The sequence below is a fragment of the Anolis carolinensis genome, chromosome 4 (assembly GCF_035594765.1).
Source record: "Anolis carolinensis isolate JA03-04 chromosome 4, rAnoCar3.1.pri, whole genome shotgun sequence".
In the NCBI taxonomy this organism is placed as follows: domain Eukaryota; kingdom Metazoa; phylum Chordata; class Lepidosauria; order Squamata; family Dactyloidae; genus Anolis; species Anolis carolinensis.
In genome coordinates this window covers 190,387,996-190,409,027 of record NC_085844.1, presented here as the reverse complement: position 1 = coordinate 190,409,027, position 21,032 = coordinate 190,387,996, and the positions used below count along the sequence as shown (strand labels likewise).

The window sequence follows — 21,032 nt, the reverse complement described above, 5'->3', positions numbered from 1 at the left end:
TGAGCCCTTCTACACAGCCATATAACACAGAATATCAAGGCAGATGATCCATAATATCTGCTTTAAACTGTGTATTTTATACAGCTGTATGGAAGGGGCCTTGGTGTTTTGAACTTTAGCTCCTATGACTTCCCTCAGTCTACTATGTTAGTGACATGCTTTTTAGACATGGATCATTTTGTGACACAGTAATTCAGTTCTACTAGCAAACTGGAGATTAAACCAACCTCTTTTAAGAGACACAAAGCCCTTCCACACAGCCATATTAACTCAGAATATCAAGGCAAAAAATCCCATAATATCTGCTTTGAACTGGCTTATCTGAGTCCACACTGCCATATATTACAGTTCAAAGCATAAAATGTGGGATTTTATTCAGCTGTGTGGAAGGGGCCTCAGATACATACATAAATTGTAAAAATGAAGTGTGTTAAAGCGCTGAGCTGCTGAACTTGCAGACCAAAAGGTCCCAGGTTCAAATCCCGGGAGCAGAATGAGCACCCGCTGTTAGCCCCAGCTCCTGTCAACCTAGCAGTTCGAAAACATGCAAATGTGAGTAGATCAATAGGTACTGCTCCAGCGGGAAGGTAAGGGCACTCCATGCAGTCATGCCGGCCACATGACCTTGGAGGTTTCTACGGACAACACTGGCTCTTCGTCTTAGAAATGGAGATGAGAACCAACCCCCAGAGTCGGTCACGACTGGACATCAGGGGAAAACCTTTACCTTTACCTATGGTCACAACATACATTTCCAATATTTTTGCCATATCTCATTTCATTTGCACGACACACCTACACACTGCAGCCGACACACCATTTGGAAAGCTCTGGTCTAGACATAATATGTACTCCTATTAATGCAACTTAGAATCTCACTGGCTTTTTGTAAAGCTAGATGGTATAGGATCATAACAGGACAATGGCAAAAAAGGACTTCTTGGAATATGCCACATTCTTAAACAATTATCTGTTTCTTAGAATCTGAATTCTTTTGTTGTTTATTTGTTTAGTCACTTCCAACTCTTTGTGACCTCATGGATCAGCCCACGCCACCCCCAGCTCCTTCAAGGATACCATCCATCCATCTTGACCTTGGTCTGCCCCTCTTCCTTTTTCCTTTCATTTTCCCCAGCATCATTATCTTCTCCAAGCTTTTCTGTCTTCTCATGATGTGGCCAAAATACTTCAACTTTGCCTCTAATATCCTTCCCTCCAGTGACCAGTCGGGCATTATTTCCTGGAGGATGGACTGGTTGGATCTTCTTGCGGTCCAGGGCACTCTTAGAATTTTCCTCTAACACCACAGTTCAAAAGCGTCTATCTCCTTCTCCCAACCCTCCTTATGGTCCAGCTCTCACATCCATAGTTATTACCACGGGGAGCTTAAGCGGCTGAAGGGAGAAAGGAAGGGGCCTGAGGCTGTTAGGAATGGTGGGAGTTGAAGTCCAAAACACATGGAAGGCCCAAGTCTGCCCATGCCTGCTCTAATGCATCACAGTTTAGAAAAGCCCTTAAACAGGGCCCTAGAGTGGGCGCCATTGGCAAACCGCAAAGCACTTCGGTCGTTGTAGTTCACTTCGAACGTTGCTCTTTCGAGAGCAGGCAGCGGCACCTGGTGGAAGCGTCGCGTTGTGGCACTGAGGGAGGGGATGCGCTTCACCTGAAGTGGCGGCCTACAAGCCCCGAAATGCACCGCGGGGCCGACGGTGACGTAGGGCCGGCTTATTCGCTCGCTCTCCCTCCTGTGGCGGCTGGGCGCCTTTTCGACGCGTGAGGCGGTTTCCGCGCAAACCCTGAAGGGAAGAGGAGGAGGAGGAGGAAGTGTGGTCGAAGGCAGCCCAGGCCTCCTCGCCTGAGGGGAATTTTCTCCTTTTAGCAGGTATGCGAGAATGCCACCTGGCGACTTCATTGCTGCTGCTGTTGTGCCTTCAAGCGATTTTCTTAGCAGGATTTGTTCCGAGGCAGCTTTGCCTTTGCCTTCCTCTGAGGCTGAGAGAGTGTGACCCGCCTCAAATGGGTCACTATGCTTGAGAGGGGATCCCAGAGTCTAGGGGCGCATCTACATTGTGGGATAAATGCGAGTTGGCACCACTTTTGACCGGCACGGGTCAATGCTGTGGAATAATGGGAGTTGTAGTTTACAAAGGCATTTGGCCTTCTCCACCCAAGAGTGCTGGAGCCTCACCAAACGATAACTCTCAGGATTCCATAGCTTTGAGCCATGGCAGTTCAGTTGGTTTGAAACTGGATTAATTCTACAGTGTAGATGAGGCATGGCAAACTTCAGCCCTCCAGGTGTTTTGGACTTCCAACTCCCAGAATGCCTAACAGCCAGTGTTTCGGACTTGAACTCCCATAATTCCTGACAGCTGGTGTTTTGGACTTCAACTTCCACAATTCCTGACAGTCGAGGTTTTGGACTTCAACTCCCAGAATGCCTAACAGACGGTGTTTTGGACTTCAATTTCCACAATTCCTGACAACCGGTGTTTTGGACCTCAGCTCCCACAATTCCTATTAGCCAGTGTTTTGGACTTCAACTCCCACAATTCCTAACAACAGTTTTAGACTACCGGCTGTTAGGAATTGTGGGAGTTGAAGTCCAAAACACCTGGAAGGCTGAAGTTTGCCCATGCCTCATCTGCACTGTAGAATTAATCTACACATGCCTGGTGTAGATGCATCCTGAGAGCCACGCTTTAATTTCCATGAGACATCCTCTCTAATCTGGGATTGGCAGTTTTTTGAAGTATTAGAACATTCTGACTGTGGATTCAAAGTTTCCCTTCCTAAATTACAAATTCCAGGATTCTGTAGGATGGAGTGATGGCAGTTAAAGTGGAATCCTACTTTTATAACACTATGTGACACAATTTTTGTTTCTAGGTTATAAATATCATTTCCGAATTGGTTCTATCATAAAAACATGAAAAATTTGCATTAAACTGCGAAAAGTTGGTTTTTGTGAGGCATCTTGCAGCACATTTTGCATTTATTTTTCCATGAATATCTCCTAGAGTCTCAGCCAACTCAACACAGTTTCAAAGTAAGTGCCGCACAAACAGGAAATAACTATTCAAACCAGGAACAAAACATTTTTCAAATTTTGCTACATAGTGTAATTTCTAGTATAAATGGGCCTTCCTAAGAAGTGTGCCCCCATGGCATTGACTTTTGGTTAATCAGTGATTTGAAATATTGGATCAGTATCTGTGCAAAGTGCCCTCTTGGCATGTTTTGAGCCTTTCAAATTCGGTTGGGATCAAAGCCCAGAAGACCAGCTTAATTATGCTTCCTTCCCAGGAGACATAATACTGAACAAACAAAACCTGAATGGGAATCTGCCTAATTAAATACAACTCAAGGGACTAATTTGAAGGTGTCATGCTTTTATTATTGTGATTACAGAAGAGATGTATTACACATTTTGTTTTGTTTAGTTTGTTTTTATTTATTAACTATTGTTTAAATGTGTGCTGGATTAAAATTAATTGGAATTAATGTATTTAAGGTATTACTTTTGAGGGTTTTTAAAAAATGAAGATAATTGAGAGATTTTGCAATTGATATCATTGTACGTATGTTATTTGGTGAGACTCCAATTAGAGTACCATTACTGATCACAAATTTGCATTGATACTCTACTCAATATACAATAGACTCTCAACTGAAAGTCAAGCAACTGGAACTCCTAAAAAAAAACCAGCAAAAAAACCCAAAAACCCAAACAAACAAAGAAATAATGCTTTAAATAAAAATTAAAATACACATATGGTATATTAAAACTGTGTTATGTCAAGTTAATTTTGTCTTCATTTGCTTTTAATTACTATATTTCAATATCAAGTCAGGAGCCCCCAGATGGCGTAGTGGACTAAGTGACTTGAAGGTTGGGTTGCTGACCTGAAAGTTGCCAGGTTCGAATCCCACCTGGGGAGAGTGTGGATGAGCTCCCTCTATCAGCTCCAGCTCCATGCGGGGACATGAGAGAAGCCTCCCACAAGGATGGTAAAAACATCAAAACATCCGGGTGTCCCCTGGGCAACGTCCTTGCAGACGGCCAATTCTCTCCAGAAGCAACTCCGGTTGCTCCTGACACGAATATATATATATATATCAAGTCAATGCAAAGTTTATGGTATGGTGTATAGGGTTTTAGGTCTTCTTTTGATAGCAACTTTCAAGCAGCCAGAAACTGCATTTATCCAACATCTGCCAGCCCCCATGCAAGACTGAAAACCTGCTGTAGCTAAGATTAGTTGCAAATTTGACAGGTGACAATCCTATGCATGAATACATGGAAGTAAATCCCATTGAATTTTGTTTTTAATTTATGGTACTTTGCTTGGGTTTTACAGAACCACCATAAAAGTGAAAAAAACATGAATAAAATACCTTTTTTAACCTATGAGAATTTTTAAAGGAATTTCTAGGTCCTCCAGCATCTACTGGATACTGATCATAGAATCGTATTTGGGATAGAGAGATTCCTAGAGATGGTCTCACTAGGTCCTCCACCTGAGTCTATGGTCAACCTCCTGCAAAAATTGATCGTAGAGTTTCACTGGAGGAGATGTTCATAGCATTTTAATCAAATCTGTAAAAGTCAAACCCACAAATGTGGAGGGCTGACTATGCATCCACTATTAGTCTTGCATTGCTATATTGCGTAGTCTGCGCATACAGAGATGCTTCAGTTAACAGACCCGCTGAAGAGCTTTTTACAGCCTTTTAAAACCTGCCTAGCAGGCCCCTTTCTCCTTATTCATAATTTTGATCAAACCAATGGGATAAGTTATTAATAATTTAAATCCTCTTCAGTTAAATGAGATGTTACCCCCAATAAGCATGGCATAGAAGTGCGACCTCACTCTCTAATATCATGAAATACAGGCAGTCCCCCAAGTTACTAAAAAGATAGGTTCTGTAGTTTGGTTTTTAAGTTGAATTTGTATTTAAGTTAGAGTTAGTGTAACTCTAGCTTTGGATAGCATAAGGAAGGGATAACACCCCTGTGGTGTTTATTTTGCTGTCTGTGCCCCTGTTTGAAAGAGTTCACCTCACTTTCTGTCCCTGTGATTGGATTTTGAAAAAAATTGGGTTGTCGTGGAAACAACGATTGGTGATAAAGCTTCAGTTGGTGATAAAGCTTTTCCCCATTATAACTCTTCCAGGAATGAATTTCCCATCTGAAGAGTAGATTTCTCAGTTTCTGTTGTCTCATCCCTGTTCTTAACTATGAGTCATTTGTAAGTTGGATGTTTGAAACTCTGCGATTTGCCTCTACAGTGTGCATAGGATTGTGGCATTGCTAACTAGCATATTTAAGGCCTCTGTTTCTATTGATCTTCAATAAAATGTCTTTTTGTATTATTAGTGTGTAAATGCTTTAATCCAATGAAACATCCCATCACATATTCTATGATAGAGATTTAACAGCAAATTCATTGTTTCCTAGATAATGAACTAAGAATTATAGACCTTTAGACTTATTTTAAGAGCCTCCAATTACCCAGACCATGTTGGGTGACAGCTGAGATGTTTCTTTTAGGACTGTATTTTTCTTTATGTGAATGAAGTAATTTATAATTGCAATTTAAAGAAATTGAACTGATAAAAACAAATATGGAACTGAATGTTGTCTAAAATATGTTTAATGCCCATTTATTTCATACCACATATCCTAACATAGGATGGCAGTGGTAGCAACAGCTTAGACACTGCCAAGAAATGCACTAGTAAGGAGCAGTGCAAAAGATGTGCCTCATTTGACCTCCCAATGTTGCTCTAATGCTATATAACCCTGCTAAGCTGCAGGTCATCATTGCACCTCTTCCTGCTATCAAGGATTTCCATATTCTGCCTCATGGGGTTTAAGCTGAAAGAAGCATCTCCTGTCCTTGTACATAAGAGCACACGCAGCTGGTTAAATCAGTGCCACCAACTGCCTCAGCTCCTTCATCCTTCGTTGCGCACAACTGCCAGCATACAGGTCTTATTTACAGTACAGCAGTCATAATCCCTGTTCTCTTGGCAGAGGGAGAGTCAAAGCCAGACACCTTCCTGTTTATTGAGAGGCAGAACTTGTCCATGTTTCAAGTCCAGTTGAACGTCTATTTGAACCCATCGCGACAGTGATGGAGAAGGCATCTTTGCTGCAGCTGCGTATTTTTGATCTCAATTGCTGGTAAATTTCGCCATTTACTTTTGGGGCAGTGGGGCTAGTTGTGAACTGCATGCAATGTGTAGAATGGGGAGGGAAGAGTATTCTTTTAAATGATCTAGTGATGTTTTGTTTCCCATACATTATAGAGCCTAGTGGATTTTTGCTCCTGGTTCAGAAATATTCAAGCAAGTACTTTATTTCTATTTCTATCTCACCCTCTTAGCCATTAGAAATGACAAAATGTTTATATCCCAGGAAGTCTGTAAATTCTTAACAATATAGGGACCTGGTACAGTAGTTTATTTGTAATACTGTTAAACAGCCAGATTTTGCCTTGTTTCAGTTTTGTCTGGACCATTGATGGAACCGATTGAATGTGCATTATGACACCAGTCACAGAACAGAGGTGGGGTATTGTTCAGTGTCATTCTACAGCAGTGCACCTGTGTACGAATCTTCCTGATCTTTTTTGGGGGAAAATAATAATTCTATTTAGCTGGTTATAAAATAGGTAGTCATGATGGTCTATAAAAGCACACACAGCAGTTGGATAAGTTTGGTTGCATTTTGAGAAATAAACTTCATTGTGGATTAAACTAGTGATGATTCAGGTCTGTTTTGAGTTGCCTGCCAGAAGTCATATAATAGCATTATATGGCAGTGAAAATGGGGCCTATGATCCTAGAAGAATGTCTTGTCCATAAAGCACAGTTAGCTCGGACTTTTATGAATCCCATTGAATCTTGCTTTTCACTTCAGTGTGCGATCTAGTACAATGAAGCTCCCTACCCTGTCCTTTCTCCCACTTTCCTCTCTGCTTTAAATAGGCTGTTATTATTCATTCCTGTGCTATATGCATGGCAAGCCAATTTGTTGAGGAGGTTGGGTGTTGCAGATGAAGAAGATGGATCAGCTGATTTGAGTAGCTGTAGTTTCTAATTCCTAATTATCTTTCTAATATTCACAAAACATGAAACATGATTCAGGTTGAATTTAGACACGCAGTATCAGCCTCATAACCATGGATTTACTTATCCGTATCCAAAAATATGTTCTCTCTAAGCATTTCTAGGTGTCCAGTGTGATTTCCTGTTATTTTTGAGCCAGAAGTCATTTGTGTCACTGAAAATAATCAGGTTCCCTATTATCCACAGTTTCAGGCAGGCTCTTGGATACAGGGGTTGTTTCTGTACTGTGGAAGAGGAAGTAATTTTTTTCCTTCTGTGGGGCAAGCCCTGTCCTTTCTTCCAGTTCTACAGCATGCCTTATTCTGCCAGGCCTTAACCCTCAACATTAAGTGCCTTAGTTTTAGAGTGCCAGGGAAAAAAACCAGATCGTTTTAAAGTTGGAAGACTTCTTGGGGGTGCTTCTTGGAAGCATTATGGGCACCAGTTAAGGCTTGCTCTGTATGACAAATCAGTAGTACTGTGTTTTCATGAGTGTGATCCTGGAGAGGAGATTGTACATTTGGCCCAAATGTTCCACAGCAGTCTGTACGTTCTCAGCACTGAGCAGGTAAACAAACAGTGATGGAATACAAATCTGTATTCTCTATAATTTCTGTTAGAGAATGCATTTATTGGGGGCGGGGTAGGCTTAACTACTCAGGGCCTCCTCCAGAGATTCTCTGAATGTGTTTCTCTCTCAGAATACCATGTTTGGAGGTTTTACTTAGCCTTCAAGTGAATCAACTTTGTGCTGTGTCTACACAGACTGCTTCTAGTTATTTAGTGTGCCTCGCGGCCAAATTACATGAAGTTACACATAGCTTTGCATTTACCATATGTTCGTTTTTGTGTGTTTAAGTGGAAATTGCTACTGGGAACAATAATTAATCATGGCAGTACAGCAGATGGGAACATTATCTCTCTGCACTGCATCCCAAAGCCTGGAAATTTTCCTTTTTGGACTGCAGCTCCCAGAAGTACTCATGCTAGTTGGGAGATCCTTTGTGTTGTAACCTCAAAAGTAACTTTTCAAGGTTCTATTGTGCCTAGAGTAATAGTGCTGCTTGCACTGAGATTAAATTTCTCACTCACACTTACTTTGGCCTTCAAACTGATGCTTGTTTCTTTATTATATTTATAAAAATTAAAAGTGAAATTGTAGTAGACTGTGATCATCTAGGGAGACCTCAGTTTCACTGTGTTCTCTTTCTTTTCCACCTCTTTCAGGGGTATTCGCTACATAAGTAAATTACAGCAGGAACGTGTAGAATTGATCGGTGATGTTCTCAACCAGGAAGGATTTGACTTGGTCCTTCTACAAGAGGTAAGTAGGACTATAAAGGGATTCATTAGATCTGAAAGTGGGAATTCAAATTGGCCATGGATCCTTTGGATATCTATGGCAAATTTCTAGCCTGTTGTGCAACAGTGGTATGTTTAGGGCTGGTGTTCAGTCTTAGAGCACTGTGCATACTGAGCAGTCCTATGGAAAAATTATCACTAAGGTAGTGTTATTGAGGGGTAGGATACCTGAAGCAGTCTAGGACTTACCCTTAAACTAGCTGCTTACTTTTGTCTTTTAGTTTGAAATCATTGTGATTATCCTTGCCTTGTTTTTTCAGGTGTGGAGTGAGAAAGATTATTGGGAGTTGAAGAAGAAATTGTGTACCTGCTACCCATCTTCCTATTATTTCAAAAGGTAAAAAAAGAGCTTAGGTAGTATTTTAAGTATGGTGATGGGCTTTGACCACTTAGTCACATTGAATGCTTACCATTTGCTGCTCTATGAAGTCATGGGGCACTGGTGGGAAAGCACCTGTCAATTATCTTTTGAATAAAAAAGTTAGGATAACACAGAGGATAGATTATTCTTGCAAAGTGTTTGCCCTTTAACTGATCAGAATTTTTTTTTTAAGTTTGTCCTTTTATTAACTGTTTTCAAACCATTTGCACTTGTGTTAGATACCTTATCTTTCCAACACATAATTTTCCTTTATTCTTTAATTATCCTTGAATCCTTAAATCATTTTACTTGCCAGGTTGATTAAGCCACTTGAAAGTGTATTTTAAAAGTCTGTATCCTTATATCTTGGAAGGTTTTATTCTCATTTTCTCCAACCATGAGACAAATGCATATGAATGTTCAACAAGTTCTTGGGGAAGTAAATTATCTTTTGTCAGCAGATGTAGCAAAATGTTTGCATGTGATCTAGAAAAATAGCTGAGTTTCCACTTTCACTTCTAATTCTAGTCCAATTCTTTTGTCACTAATGAGAACCCAACTTTTCTCCACCATATAACAGGAGGAATGGCTAAGTTATTATTTATACAATGGGTCTTTGGTATCTGCTGGAGTTTAGTTCCAGGACCCCCTGTGGATGCTCAGGTCCCATTATATACGGTGGTGCAGTAATTGGTGTTCGTTATATAAAATGCTTAATAACTTGAACGAGTGCTGGAGAGAGTTTAAGGATCTATGAAATGGTGGGAGGGCTACACATCACCGTAGGGCTTGGCAAAAATCAAGGCTTGCTTTTTGGAATTTCTTTTCAACTATTTTGAGCCATTATTGGTCGATTCTGCCGAACCCATGGATATAGATGGCTGACTGTATTTTCAAATCTCCTAGAATGATTTCAACAGATTGGAGAAATGGGCCAAAAGTAATAAAAGGAATGTTGATGTGATGCATGAAAGGTACTATATTTGGGCTGGAAAAAAAATTAGATGTGAAAATATAGGATGGGTAGCACCTCTAGAGGTCTTTTTAGACTACAAAGTAAACACTGTAATGTAATGAGAGAAGAAAAGGGCCACTGCTTGAACATGGCAGACACAGCTTTCTTTGCAGTTTTAAAGCAAAATTTTAAGTAGCTACTTATCAGTAATACATGAACTGTTGATTACTGCACTGATATGTGATTGGACTAGATTATTTTGGGCTACCTTTTAGCTCTGAAATCTATGACTCGAAGGATGGTACAACAAGTTCCAGGACAACTCCTGATATGCTACATATTGTGGAATGTTAATCAGATCAATTGTCCTGCATCTGAAAAATTAATCCCACATTAGACTGCACACTAGATTGAAATATACCTCATTGGTTTACAGCTGGAAGCATGAGTTGGAAGCATTCCAGCATATACTTGATATAAAGCTGGTCTACAGGTTTTCACAAGTGGGAGGTAAGCATGGGACAAAGTGAGAACATGTTTCAAAAGCCAATAGATAGCACCTTTCAGGGCCTTTTCTCTCAAGCTATCAAATTTCAATGGTCAGGAGAACCGGCATCCATAAGACTTCAGGGACTTCCAGATCTATGTACCAGGCAGATGTTAATGTTAAGTTGAAGACCTGGCTATGTGCGCAAATGTTTAATGAATGAATTCAGCGTTGACATGGATTGGATTAAGGCTCTTGCACAAGGTCTGATGGATGACTGGCATATATATTCGGCGTTGCACTGTGTAAAATCTTTTATATATTGTATTTTACTATGTTATTTAACTGTTTTAATTGTTGTATTATTTTATTGTATTATGATACACTGGTAGTGATCCTGCCAGTTGTGTAAGCTGCCATGAGTCCCCTCAGGGAGAAGGGTGGGGTAGAAATATCGGAAATAAATAAATATGATATTGGCCAGAACATGCTGAAGCCATCTTCTTGTAATTTACACCTTTCTAGCTTTGTTTCCCAATCCAAAAGCTGCACTTGATTGAAGAACTGATTTGGATAGCTCTTCTGCAGAGCCTTATAAATATGGAACATGTTCCTTTATTACCCTGGATTCTTACCTTCTTGTCCACCCCAACCAATGTTGGGAGCCTGCAGATCTGCAGGCTGTAAGTAGTTTACTTCAAACGGCTTTGTGCAGATTAGCAAGATGAGACAAAGAAGACCTGCTATGCTAACAGAACTAAGTTCCTTGACTCAGTGAATCTATTCTGGTTGGGGTTAATATTAGTCTTGAAGTTTGATTTTTTTTAACCCATACATTCTACTACCAGATTTGCTGGATTTGGACCTATGAGAGGAAAGGGAGAAGCCAGCTGTCTGCCCATTATTGAAGGTTGAGTGGAGGCTACTGCTTCTGGAGGCAAAAATGGCTGATAAATCTGGAACCCATAATCTAAAGTTAGATTAAATAATTGATGAAGAGAAGTATATACACCTGACTAACTTTTAGAACAAGCAGAAGTACATGAATATTTTTTTTAGCTTCTATAGATTTCAGTTTTTCTAAGAAATGTCTTATAATTGTGGGTGTTTGTTCATACATAGCTAACAAACATTGTTTCACATTTTTAGCAACCTTTCCATCATGGTTCATGTGAGATGTTTTGGTCCAGAACTCCCAACATGCCAATTAGGGCTAATCGGAGTTCCAATAAATGTCTGGCATTTGGTATTGCAGCTATGGATTTGTAACCAAGAGTTAGAGGTTCATACTGCTCTGTATTGAGTAAGATTAATAGTCTTACTGTGAAACTGTGAATGCCAGCCCACTTTAAGAGCCAGCAGCCAAACTGGGTAAAGGAGGTCCTTTCTGATCAGGATGCAAGGAGGATGACATTTCCACTATCCCTTCCCAACCAATGAGACTGCAATAATCAGAAACAGTGCCCTATCACAAATCCTTGTCACAGGTTTGCTTACTGCTGGGAGGAAGATGGAAATGTCATCCTTCTTTCACCCTAGTCACTAGCTGAACAGATTCCTTTGCCCGATGTAGTTGCTGATTTTTATAGTGGCCTGGATGAGATGTGGGAGCAGCAGACAATATTAGTTATCCAAATGTAAATAAGTAGCCTCTGTATAATATTGACATACATCTAGAGCAGTTGCTGACTTTTATGGTGGGCTGGGTGAGATGTGGGAGAAGCAGACATTATTAGTTATCCAAATGTAACTAAGTAGCTTCTGTATAATATTGACATACATCTAGGACAGTGGTTCTCAACCTGTGGGTCCCCAGATATTTTGGCCTTCAAATCCCAGAAATGGGTGCCCTTGATATGAGCTGGTCATTGACTGTAATAAAAGTTTACATTACATTACATTACAGGTTGAGAACCACTGACCTAGGGGGACCATATTGCTAATGGCTGGTATAAACTATTCCTATGTTTATATTTTGTTGGACATATAATCCTTGGCTCTATTGTCCTGTTACACAGTTAATTGGTTTGGCAAGAGTTCTTTCTAGTCTTTAATCTCTAGAGGTTTATATTCCTTTCTTTAGACCTAGGTGTCTTTCCAAAGGGCAGTGAATGCTAGTTCTATAAACACTTTCAGGTGTTGGTCACTGAGATATACTTTAGAAAGTTTGATTATTTGCTTCCAGTTGTGCTTAAAAGTAGAGTGGTGAGGTGGTAAGGATGGTAGTGATTATTCTGGTAGCTCTGTCTGATTCTCTGTGATGACTGTGGTGTCTCTCTGTTTCCTAGTGGAGTGATTGGCAGCGGGGTCTGTGTCTTCTCCAAACACCAAATACTTGATACCTTCCAGCACCAGTATTCTGTAAATGGTTATCCCTACATGGTGAGTAAGTGCTGTTTTTCTTGGGAAGAGAGCCAGAGGCACCTTTTTGTAATTATGCTTTATGACCAGCTATACCCCAGTCTCTACAGTGGAACTTCTAATTAAGAGCATCCCAGCTTAAGAGCATTTTGAGTTAAGAGCTCTCAAAAGACTGTTTTCATGAGTACAAGGCTTTATGGCTTCAAGGGCGTAGCCTCTGTGCCTCATGTTCTTGTCTGTTTTGGGAGGTTGCTGTCTGCTTTGCTCTTGTCTGCTTTGCGGAACTTTGGGTTAGTTGATTTTGTGTGATTTTTATTCCTGGTACGTTTGGCTTCATGAAGAGAGAGAGCAAGAGAGGGAGGAAGGCTGGAATGAGTAAAGTATGAAGAAAATGATAATTCTGCCTCTTCACTTTGTGCTTTGTGCTTCTACCATTGTGCCACAACTTTGTGCTTCTACCATTGTAAAGTTGATCTTTCTTTTATTATTATTCCGTATGAATGTGCAAGTTTTGCCTTGCTGTTACACTGGGCAATACACATTTTGTTGCCTCAAATTTGCTTCCTTTCCATGACTTCGTGCTTCTACCATTTTAAAGTTGATCGTTCTTTTTATTGTTCCATGTGAATGTGCATTTATACATTATTTGTTATTTATAAAGTACATCTTCTTATTTTCAAAACACATAACCAAAGAAATGGGGGAATTTGGGGGGCAGAACGAATTAATAGCATTTCAGTGGTAAATTCACTTTGAGATAAGAGCATTTTGAGCTAAGAGCTCAGTCACAGAATGAATTAAACTCTTAAGTCAAGGCATCACTACTCTCTTTCCTGTTGACAGTTCCAACATGGAGATTGGTTTGGTGGCAAGTCTGTGGGGCTGGTGGTGCTAAAGATCAAAGGAATTGTTTTCAACATCTATGTAACACATGTAAGTCTGTTTATTTATTTGTGTTTATATGTAAGCAATTTTTCTAATCCCAGAAGGATACAGTGATACCTAAAATTATACAGTGGGGTGGAAACTCTAGATGTGAAGAATATTATATGGTGAGTGTAGGATAGCATATCCTTTTGAAATGGCTAAATGGATCCAGCAATTTTGACTGCTTGCATTTTCCTAATGGATGGTAAATTGCAATTGACGGTAAATCAGCTATCATCCAGGAACTTATCCTGGATGAGCAGGCAGACCTGACATGCATAACGGAGACCTGGTTGGACGAGGCTGAGGGTGTCAATCTCACCCAGCTTTGTCCACCAGGCTATGCCGTGCAGCACCAAGATCTGGAGGGAGGGGAGGAGGGGTTGCTGTGGTCTATAAGGAGTCCATCCCCCTGACCAGGTGCCCCATCCCGCAGTCTACCTCGTTTGAATGTGTCTATCTGAGGGTAGGGAGCCGGGACAGTTTAGGGATTCTGTTAGTGTACCGACCACCCTGCTGCACTACAGTCTCCCTACCTGAGCTAGCGGGGGTGGTCTCAGGCCTGGCAGTGGAGTCTCAACAGCTTATTGTGCTGGGGGGACTTCAATATCCATGCCGAGACCACTCTTTCTGGGGTGGCTCAGGACTTCATGGCAACCATGGGGCTGTCCCAACTTGTATCTGGCCCTGCCCACAGAGCTGGGCATACACTTGACTTGGTTTTCTGGGGAAGAAGGTGGCGGTGTGGAGGAGCTCACCATCGCTCCTTTGCCATGGACCGACCATCACCTGATCAGGTTTAGGCTCACTGCGCCCCGCAACCTCCGCAGGGGTGGAGGACCAATTAAGATGGTCCGCCCCAAGAGACTTATGGATCCGGATGGATTCCTGACGGCTCTTGGGGAGTTTCCCGCCACCTCGGCTGGTGACTCTGTCAATGCTCTGGTTGCTCTCTGGAACAAGGAAGCGTCCAGGGCAGTAGACACGATCGCTCCGGAACGTCCCCTCTCGAGTACCCGAGCTAAACCATCTTCTTGGTTTACTGAGGAGCTGGCAGCGATGAAGCGAAAGAAGAGGGGACTAGAGGACGTGTGGCGTTCAGAGCTGAATCGGTCAAACCGAACACGGCTAAACTCCTATCTCAGAGCTTATGCCGCAGCAATAGATGCTGCTAAGAATGTTTTCTTTGCAGCTAATATTGCGTCCGCAAAGAACCGTCCGGCAGAGCAGTTTCGAGTTGTCAGAGGTTTGTTATATCCCGCTCCCGTGGATTGGATCCCTGACAACTCGGCAGCCTGCTGTGAAGCATTTGCTCGGTTCTTTGTGGACAAAGTCGCTTTGATCCACACTAGCTTTGACACCATATTAACGGCAGTCTCTGGGGATGTAACACGAGCACCTGCTTGTCCCATTTTGATGGATTCTTTTCAATCTGTTCAACTCGAGGACGTGGACAAGGTGCTTGGAAAGGTGAGGGCTACCACATGCATCCTAGACCCCTGCCCATCCTGGCTGGTGAGAGAAGCCAGAGGGGGATTGGCCGAGTGGGTGAAGATGGTGGTGAATGCCTGCCTTCGGGAAGGCATATTTCCAGCGAGCCTCAAACTGGCATATTTCCAGCGAGCCTTCAACCATCACTGGACCCCACTCAATTGGAGAACTTTCGGCCTATTTCCAATCTCCTCTTTTTGGGCAAGGTCGTGGAACTTGTGGTGGCCACACAACTCCAGGCATTCTTGGATGACACTGACTTTCTGGATCCGACACAGTCTGGCTTCAGGCCGGGGCATGGTACCGAGACAGCCTTGGTTGACTTAGTCGATGATCTACGCCAGGAACTGGACAGGGGGAGTGTGTCCCTCTTGTTTTTGCTGGACCTCTCAGCGGCCTTCGATACCGTCGATCACGGAATCCTTCTGGAGCACCTCGCTGGGATGGGGCTCGGAGGTACTGTTTTGCAGTGGCTCCGGTCCTTCCTGGAGGGTCGGTCCCAGATGGTGTCATTGGGGGACACCTGCTCGTCCCCACAACCGTTGTCTTGTGGGGTCCTGCAGGGGTCAGTACTGTCCCCCATGTTGTTCAATATATACATGAAGCCACTGGGAGAGATTATCCGGAGTTTCGGAGTGCGGTGTCATCTGTACGCAGATGATGTCCAGCTCTGTCACTCCTTTCCACCTGTCACTAAGGAGGCTGTTCAGGTCCTGAACCGGTGTCTGGCTGCTGTTTCGGACTGGATGAGGGAGAACAAATTGAAATTGAATCCAGACAAGACAGAGGTCCCCCTGGTCAATCGTAGGGCTGAACAGGAAATAGGGTTACAGCCTGTGTTGGATGGGGTCACACTCCCCCTGAAGACACAGGTTCGCAGTCTGGGTGTTCTCCTGGACTCATTGCTGAGCCTGGAGCCCCAGGTTTCAGCGGTGGCCAGGGGAGCATTTGCACAACTAAGACTTGTGCGCCAGCTGCGCCCGTTCCTTGGGAGGTCTGACTTGGCCACGGTGGTCCATGCTCTGGTTACATCCCGTTTGGACTACTGCAACCCCCTCTATGTGGGGTTGCCTTTGAAGACTGCCCGGAAGCTCCAACAAGTACAACGGGCGGCAGCCAGATTAATAACTGGGGCGACTTACAGGGAGCGTACCACCCCCTTGTTAAGCCAGCTCCACTGGCTGCCGATATGCTATCGAGCCCAATTCAAAGTGCTGGTTTTGACCTATAAAGCCCTAAACGGTTCCGGCCCAATCTACTTGTCCGAACGTATCTCCTCCTATGAGCCAGCAAGATCCCTGAGTTCATCTGGAGAGGCCCTGCTCTCGGTCCCACCTGCCTCGGAGGCGTGGCTGGTGGGAACGAGGGACAGGGCCTTCTCAGTGGTGGCTCCCTGGCTGTGGAACACCCTCCCAAGAGAGATGCGTCAAATTCCAACCCTGTTGGGCTTCAGGAAAGCCCTAAAAACATGGCTGTGTGCCCAGGCTTTTAATCAATAAATGGTGAAAATGCCACAGACTGAACTATGGACAAAACATGAGGAAGAACAGATCTGATTTTATGCTTGAAATGTATATTTTTAATTCATAATGTATTTTAATAGTTTTAACTGTTTTATGTGCTGTTTTATATTGGTTTGTATGGGCATCTAATTGTTGCCACTGTTGTAAGCCGCCCTGAGTCCCTTTGGGTGAGAAGGGTGGGATATAAATGTGAGAAATAAATAAATAAATAAATAAATTGATTGGTTTTGCTAATTGCTTACCAGCAGAGGGAGAATATTAGTTGCTTGAGACTTTTTTGGTGATGCCTTCTTAAAAGAAAAAAGTATTTAAACATAAAGAAAAGCATTTTTTTTTAGTTTTCTCTTTTGCTCCCCATATCTTACCAATGTAGGTATGACTAACAGTTATTATTTATTTTCATCTACACTATTATTTTATCTTGAGATGCTTAGAACGAAACCAATTAACAGCCATTACCTGTTTTTTTACCTTATTACCCTGGTTTGAACGTGAAAACAAGATTCCAAATCAGTTACAAAATGGGTTGGGGGTTGTTTATTTGTTTGTTCGTTTTTTGCATTTTGGTTCTGTAATCAATATGTGTGAATTAATGTTTGTCCTCTGATTCCACTCCAGCTCCATGCAGAATACTCTCGGGAAAAGGATTATTACCTGTCCCATCGAGTGGTTCAGGCCTGGGAACTTGCCCAGTTTATACAGTAAGTTGTGGTGTGTGCATTTATGTGCATTCAGGATGCCTCTCAACCTATTCGACCTCATGACTCTCATAGGGTTTTATTAGACAAGGAATACTCAGAGGTGGCTTTGCAAGTTACCACCTCAGAAATATAACTTACAGCATCTGGTATACTTTGGTGGTCTCCCATCCAAAACTGACACACCTTATCTTGCAAGACCAGGTGTGATTTGGTGCCTTTAGGGTATATAGGCCAAGTAGGTGATGGTGAGAGACTTTAAAAAAAATTAAATTTGTCCTGTGGTGGAAATGCAGTTACTGTATATGTTTTCCCCTTAAGTAGGTCACTCATAAAGCAGTGACCAAGAGCTCTGATTTGGAATTAATTTAATGCCAGCTTCTCCCATGAGAGAGGTATGGGTATCCCATCAGGGAGTGGAAGAATTCCTGTCTAATACCATCTACATCGCTCCCAGAAAACAGCCTAACAAAAGGGCTATTTGCTACTTTCCTCCTTTTCATGGCATTGTCCTATCTTCCCAGACATACTTGCAAAGGAGCTGATGTGGTTCTGCTTGGAGGAGATCTCAATATGCATCCAGAGGATGTTGTCGTTCGGCTGTTGCAAGGTTGGGTTGGGCTACAGGACTCCTTCATCACAGCAGAAAAGGTTGAGGTGAGTATCTAGGTGTCAGCTTATGAAATAAGTAAGAAAGGGGAATGAATGCTGGTTCCTTCTCTCCATCTGATAAAGTTTGAGGAGTACCTGAATATGTCCCTATGGGTGGGTGCTCTGAATCTATATAAAGAATGAAAATAAATGGGATTCTGCTTTTACTATCAGGGTTGTGAGGATGGCTGTACTCTGGTGCCAGCCAACTGCTTCACAAACAAGAAGGAACTACAGTGTTTCCCCCAAGGAATTCGTATTGACTACATTCTTTATAAGGTATGTGTAAATTCAAGGCCTTAGGAAAAGTGGGCTAAGTGATGTACACAGTTCAGAAAGCTAGAGAACAATAAAGCCTTTCTTTTGTGACACTAAGCACTAAACAAGTTTGCCTTTCACAGCATCATCAGTTTAAAATGGAGAGATTTTGTTCTTGTTGCTGACTTTTTAATAAATTTATCTCCAATACTATGTCCATTGCCAATGTTCACTCTTGCCCTCCTGCATTTTTCACTTACAGTTCACCATCTAAATGTAGACATTCTATAAGCAATTCTCTTTATTTTTACAAAACATTGGCTAAAGAGTAACTTTCCATCCTGCCTGCCTTCTTGTAGGGATTATCTCAGTATGAAATAAGGTGCAATAGCCATAAAACTACAACTGGGAAAGCTCCTAACAAGGACATTCCTTACTCTGACCATGAAGCTGTCATGGTCACCCTATCTGTGGCTAAAAAACAATCAGATGAAGAACTAAACCATCCTGCAGTTGGTGAGTGCTCAAGTCTTAGTCTTTGTTACTACCTAGCCTCAATAATTAGAGTCCCTCCCCCATTTTAATTCTTAACAAGCTTCTTCAACACCTGTTTTCTTCTCTTCTTAGAGCAGGAGTATAGAAAGTATGACCCATGGGCCTCCAGAGCTAATTTTATTTTTATCGTTTACAGTCTTCCGGGGTTCAAAAAACATGTTTTGTTCCAGAATATCCCTAAAGTGGCCCCTAAGGACATTTCTACTACATTAAAAGACCCACTGGGCTTCTAAAGAATTAAAAAATGATTTGCTGCCAAAATTAATGGTCCTGGGGATGGGGGAGGAGGGGAGGGTGGCATTTTTACTATGTTTTGGTGCCATTTTTGAGACAGGAAGTATTGTGTGCTCATTCCCTGCTGTTGAAAATACAACCCAAAACACAGTGAGAATGTGGCTATATATCCAGTGAGATTTGGGAGCAGTTTGGGGTATTTTTGCAGGAACAGTAGAGATGAATGCAACTCTCCAAGATTTGCTGGGGTTAAATGTCATCCCCTAGCCTTCCACAGTTGCTCACACACACACCCTTAGAGAGTGAAAAATATTAGTGCCATGACTTTCCTGTTGAAGTTCTCTTTGAATAAAGTAGTGTTTGAGTCTTTAGATACCCACACCTAAACTTCCATCATTTGTGGTTGACTGGCTTCAGTATACATTATCGTTGAGTTCCATCTCCTTTTTTTCCTTGTCTTTTTTTTTTAAAGCGCCAACAGTGGTGGACATCTTGAATGAAGCACGAATGGAGGTGCGGGTGGGACTTCACTCAGCAGAACGCCAGCGGTATTCCTGCGGCCGCATGGCTGTCCTCGCTTTGCTGCTGCTGCTCATTCAAGGAGCCATGGGCCTGACTTCCATCTTGGGTGGAAACATACAGCAGCCCTTCCCCAAGTTCTCCTTCTCCCTGCTTAGTCTGCTGGCTGTGTTGGTCTTACTCATCTCAGCTGTACTGTATCTCTTCCACACCATTGAAGTGAGGATGCTGCAGGGAACAGAGGAGGAAATGCGGCTGGGGCTGCAGACCCTCCAGGACAAGCTGAGCTCAGGATGAAGCCTTTTGTTCCTGAAGCTGTGATAGGGACCAAGAGACCTTTTGGCAAACTTGCGAGCAGAACATCCTCCATTTTCTGCTGTGTTCTCAGCGGAAGTAGTAAAGTATTTGGTAATAACTAGCATTTGATACTGTAAAGGATTTTTAGCCATTTTTTAGGAGGGTAACATTTCAATGGATGGGTCTATCTTTCCATTGAATAAATTATTTTTAAAACCCTATTGTAAAAAACAGAATTTTGAAGGTAAAATGGGAATGATATGGGACTGAAGTACTGTATAGAGAAACCAGCATTTTAATTTTTTAAAAAGAAGTTATGTTGCTCAAACTGCATAAAATGCAGAATGACTCAGACAAGGTAGTACTGCAAAAGCTGATGTAAATTAATTAAAATAAATGCTCTCACTAGTTGTACACAGATACTTTTTTGGAATTATTTTGACCAGGAGAAATCTATCTTCCAGAAAATTGATTTTTTGATGAAATATTGTTCGGTGGCACAGCACATGAAAGCGCCGAGCTGCTGAATTTTTAGACCAAAAGGTTGCAGGTTCAAATCCGGGGAGTGGAGTGCCCGCTGTTAGCCCCAGCTTCTGCCAACCTAGCAGTTCGAAAACATGCGAATGTGAGTAGATCAACAGGTACCGCTCCGGCATGAAGGTAACGGTGCTCCATGCAGTCATGCCGGCCACATGACCTTGGAGGTGTCTACGGACAGCGGCAGCTCTTCGGCTTAGAAATGGAGATGAGCACCAACGCCCAGAGTCAGACAGAACTGGACTTAATGTCAGGGGAAAACCTTTACCTTTACTATTGTTCTGGAAACAGTATCCAATTATCTTTAATGTACAAAGTTGTTCTCATCAAGAGCCTTTGTTTCCTTGCAGCGCTTTTGTAAAGCACTAGGTTTATACTGAAAGTTAACACCTATCCGGGCACCACACTTTTATTAACATGAGACACATACCAACTACATACATGTGTAAAGTAACTCTTTGTCTACAACCTGAGTCATCATCTGAGGCAACACTGACCTTCCATTTATTTCTGTGGTCCTTTCTTACATATGGTTTTGTGGGCATAAAATAATGATAGATTCAGCTATGTTGATTTGGTTTAGTGGATGTGAACACTATTCTTGAAGTGTTGTGGGATTTAGCAAGTCCAACCTGATGTATAAAGCAGGTTTGAAAAAGCAACCCACAGGCTCCATGTCTCCCTAGCCCCCTTTTTATTC

General features: G+C 42.2%; 1 protein-coding gene across 4 annotated transcripts; it reads left to right on the top strand.

The window, feature by feature from the left end:
• Positions 1-1,722: 1,722 nt before the first annotated feature.
• Positions 1,723-20,209, top strand: smpd2 (sphingomyelin phosphodiesterase 2). Of its 4 annotated transcripts, XM_062978425.1 has the most exons (13): positions 6,050-6,190; positions 6,316-6,354; positions 6,513-6,575; positions 8,344-8,440; positions 8,739-8,815; positions 12,570-12,663; positions 12,984-13,022; positions 13,486-13,575; positions 17,202-17,284; positions 17,806-17,938; positions 18,107-18,211; positions 18,550-18,706; positions 19,452-20,209. In XM_062978425.1, exons 3-13 carry the CDS (start codon positions 6,544-6,546, stop codon positions 19,793-19,795), a joined length of 1,251 nt encoding a protein of 416 aa, XP_062834495.1. In that variant the 5' UTR covers positions 6,050-6,190; positions 6,316-6,354; positions 6,513-6,543; the 3' UTR covers positions 19,796-20,209. The 4 variants fall into 4 exon arrangements, with proteins under 4 accessions (XP_062834494.1, XP_003220466.2, XP_062834495.1 ...); XM_062978424.1 differs by lacking the exons at positions 6,316-6,354; positions 6,513-6,575 and adding an exon at positions 1,723-1,882 and having other exon boundaries at positions 6,041-6,190; XM_062978426.1 differs by lacking the exon at positions 6,316-6,354 and having other exon boundaries at positions 6,053-6,190.
• Positions 20,210-21,032: the final 823 nt, after the last annotated feature.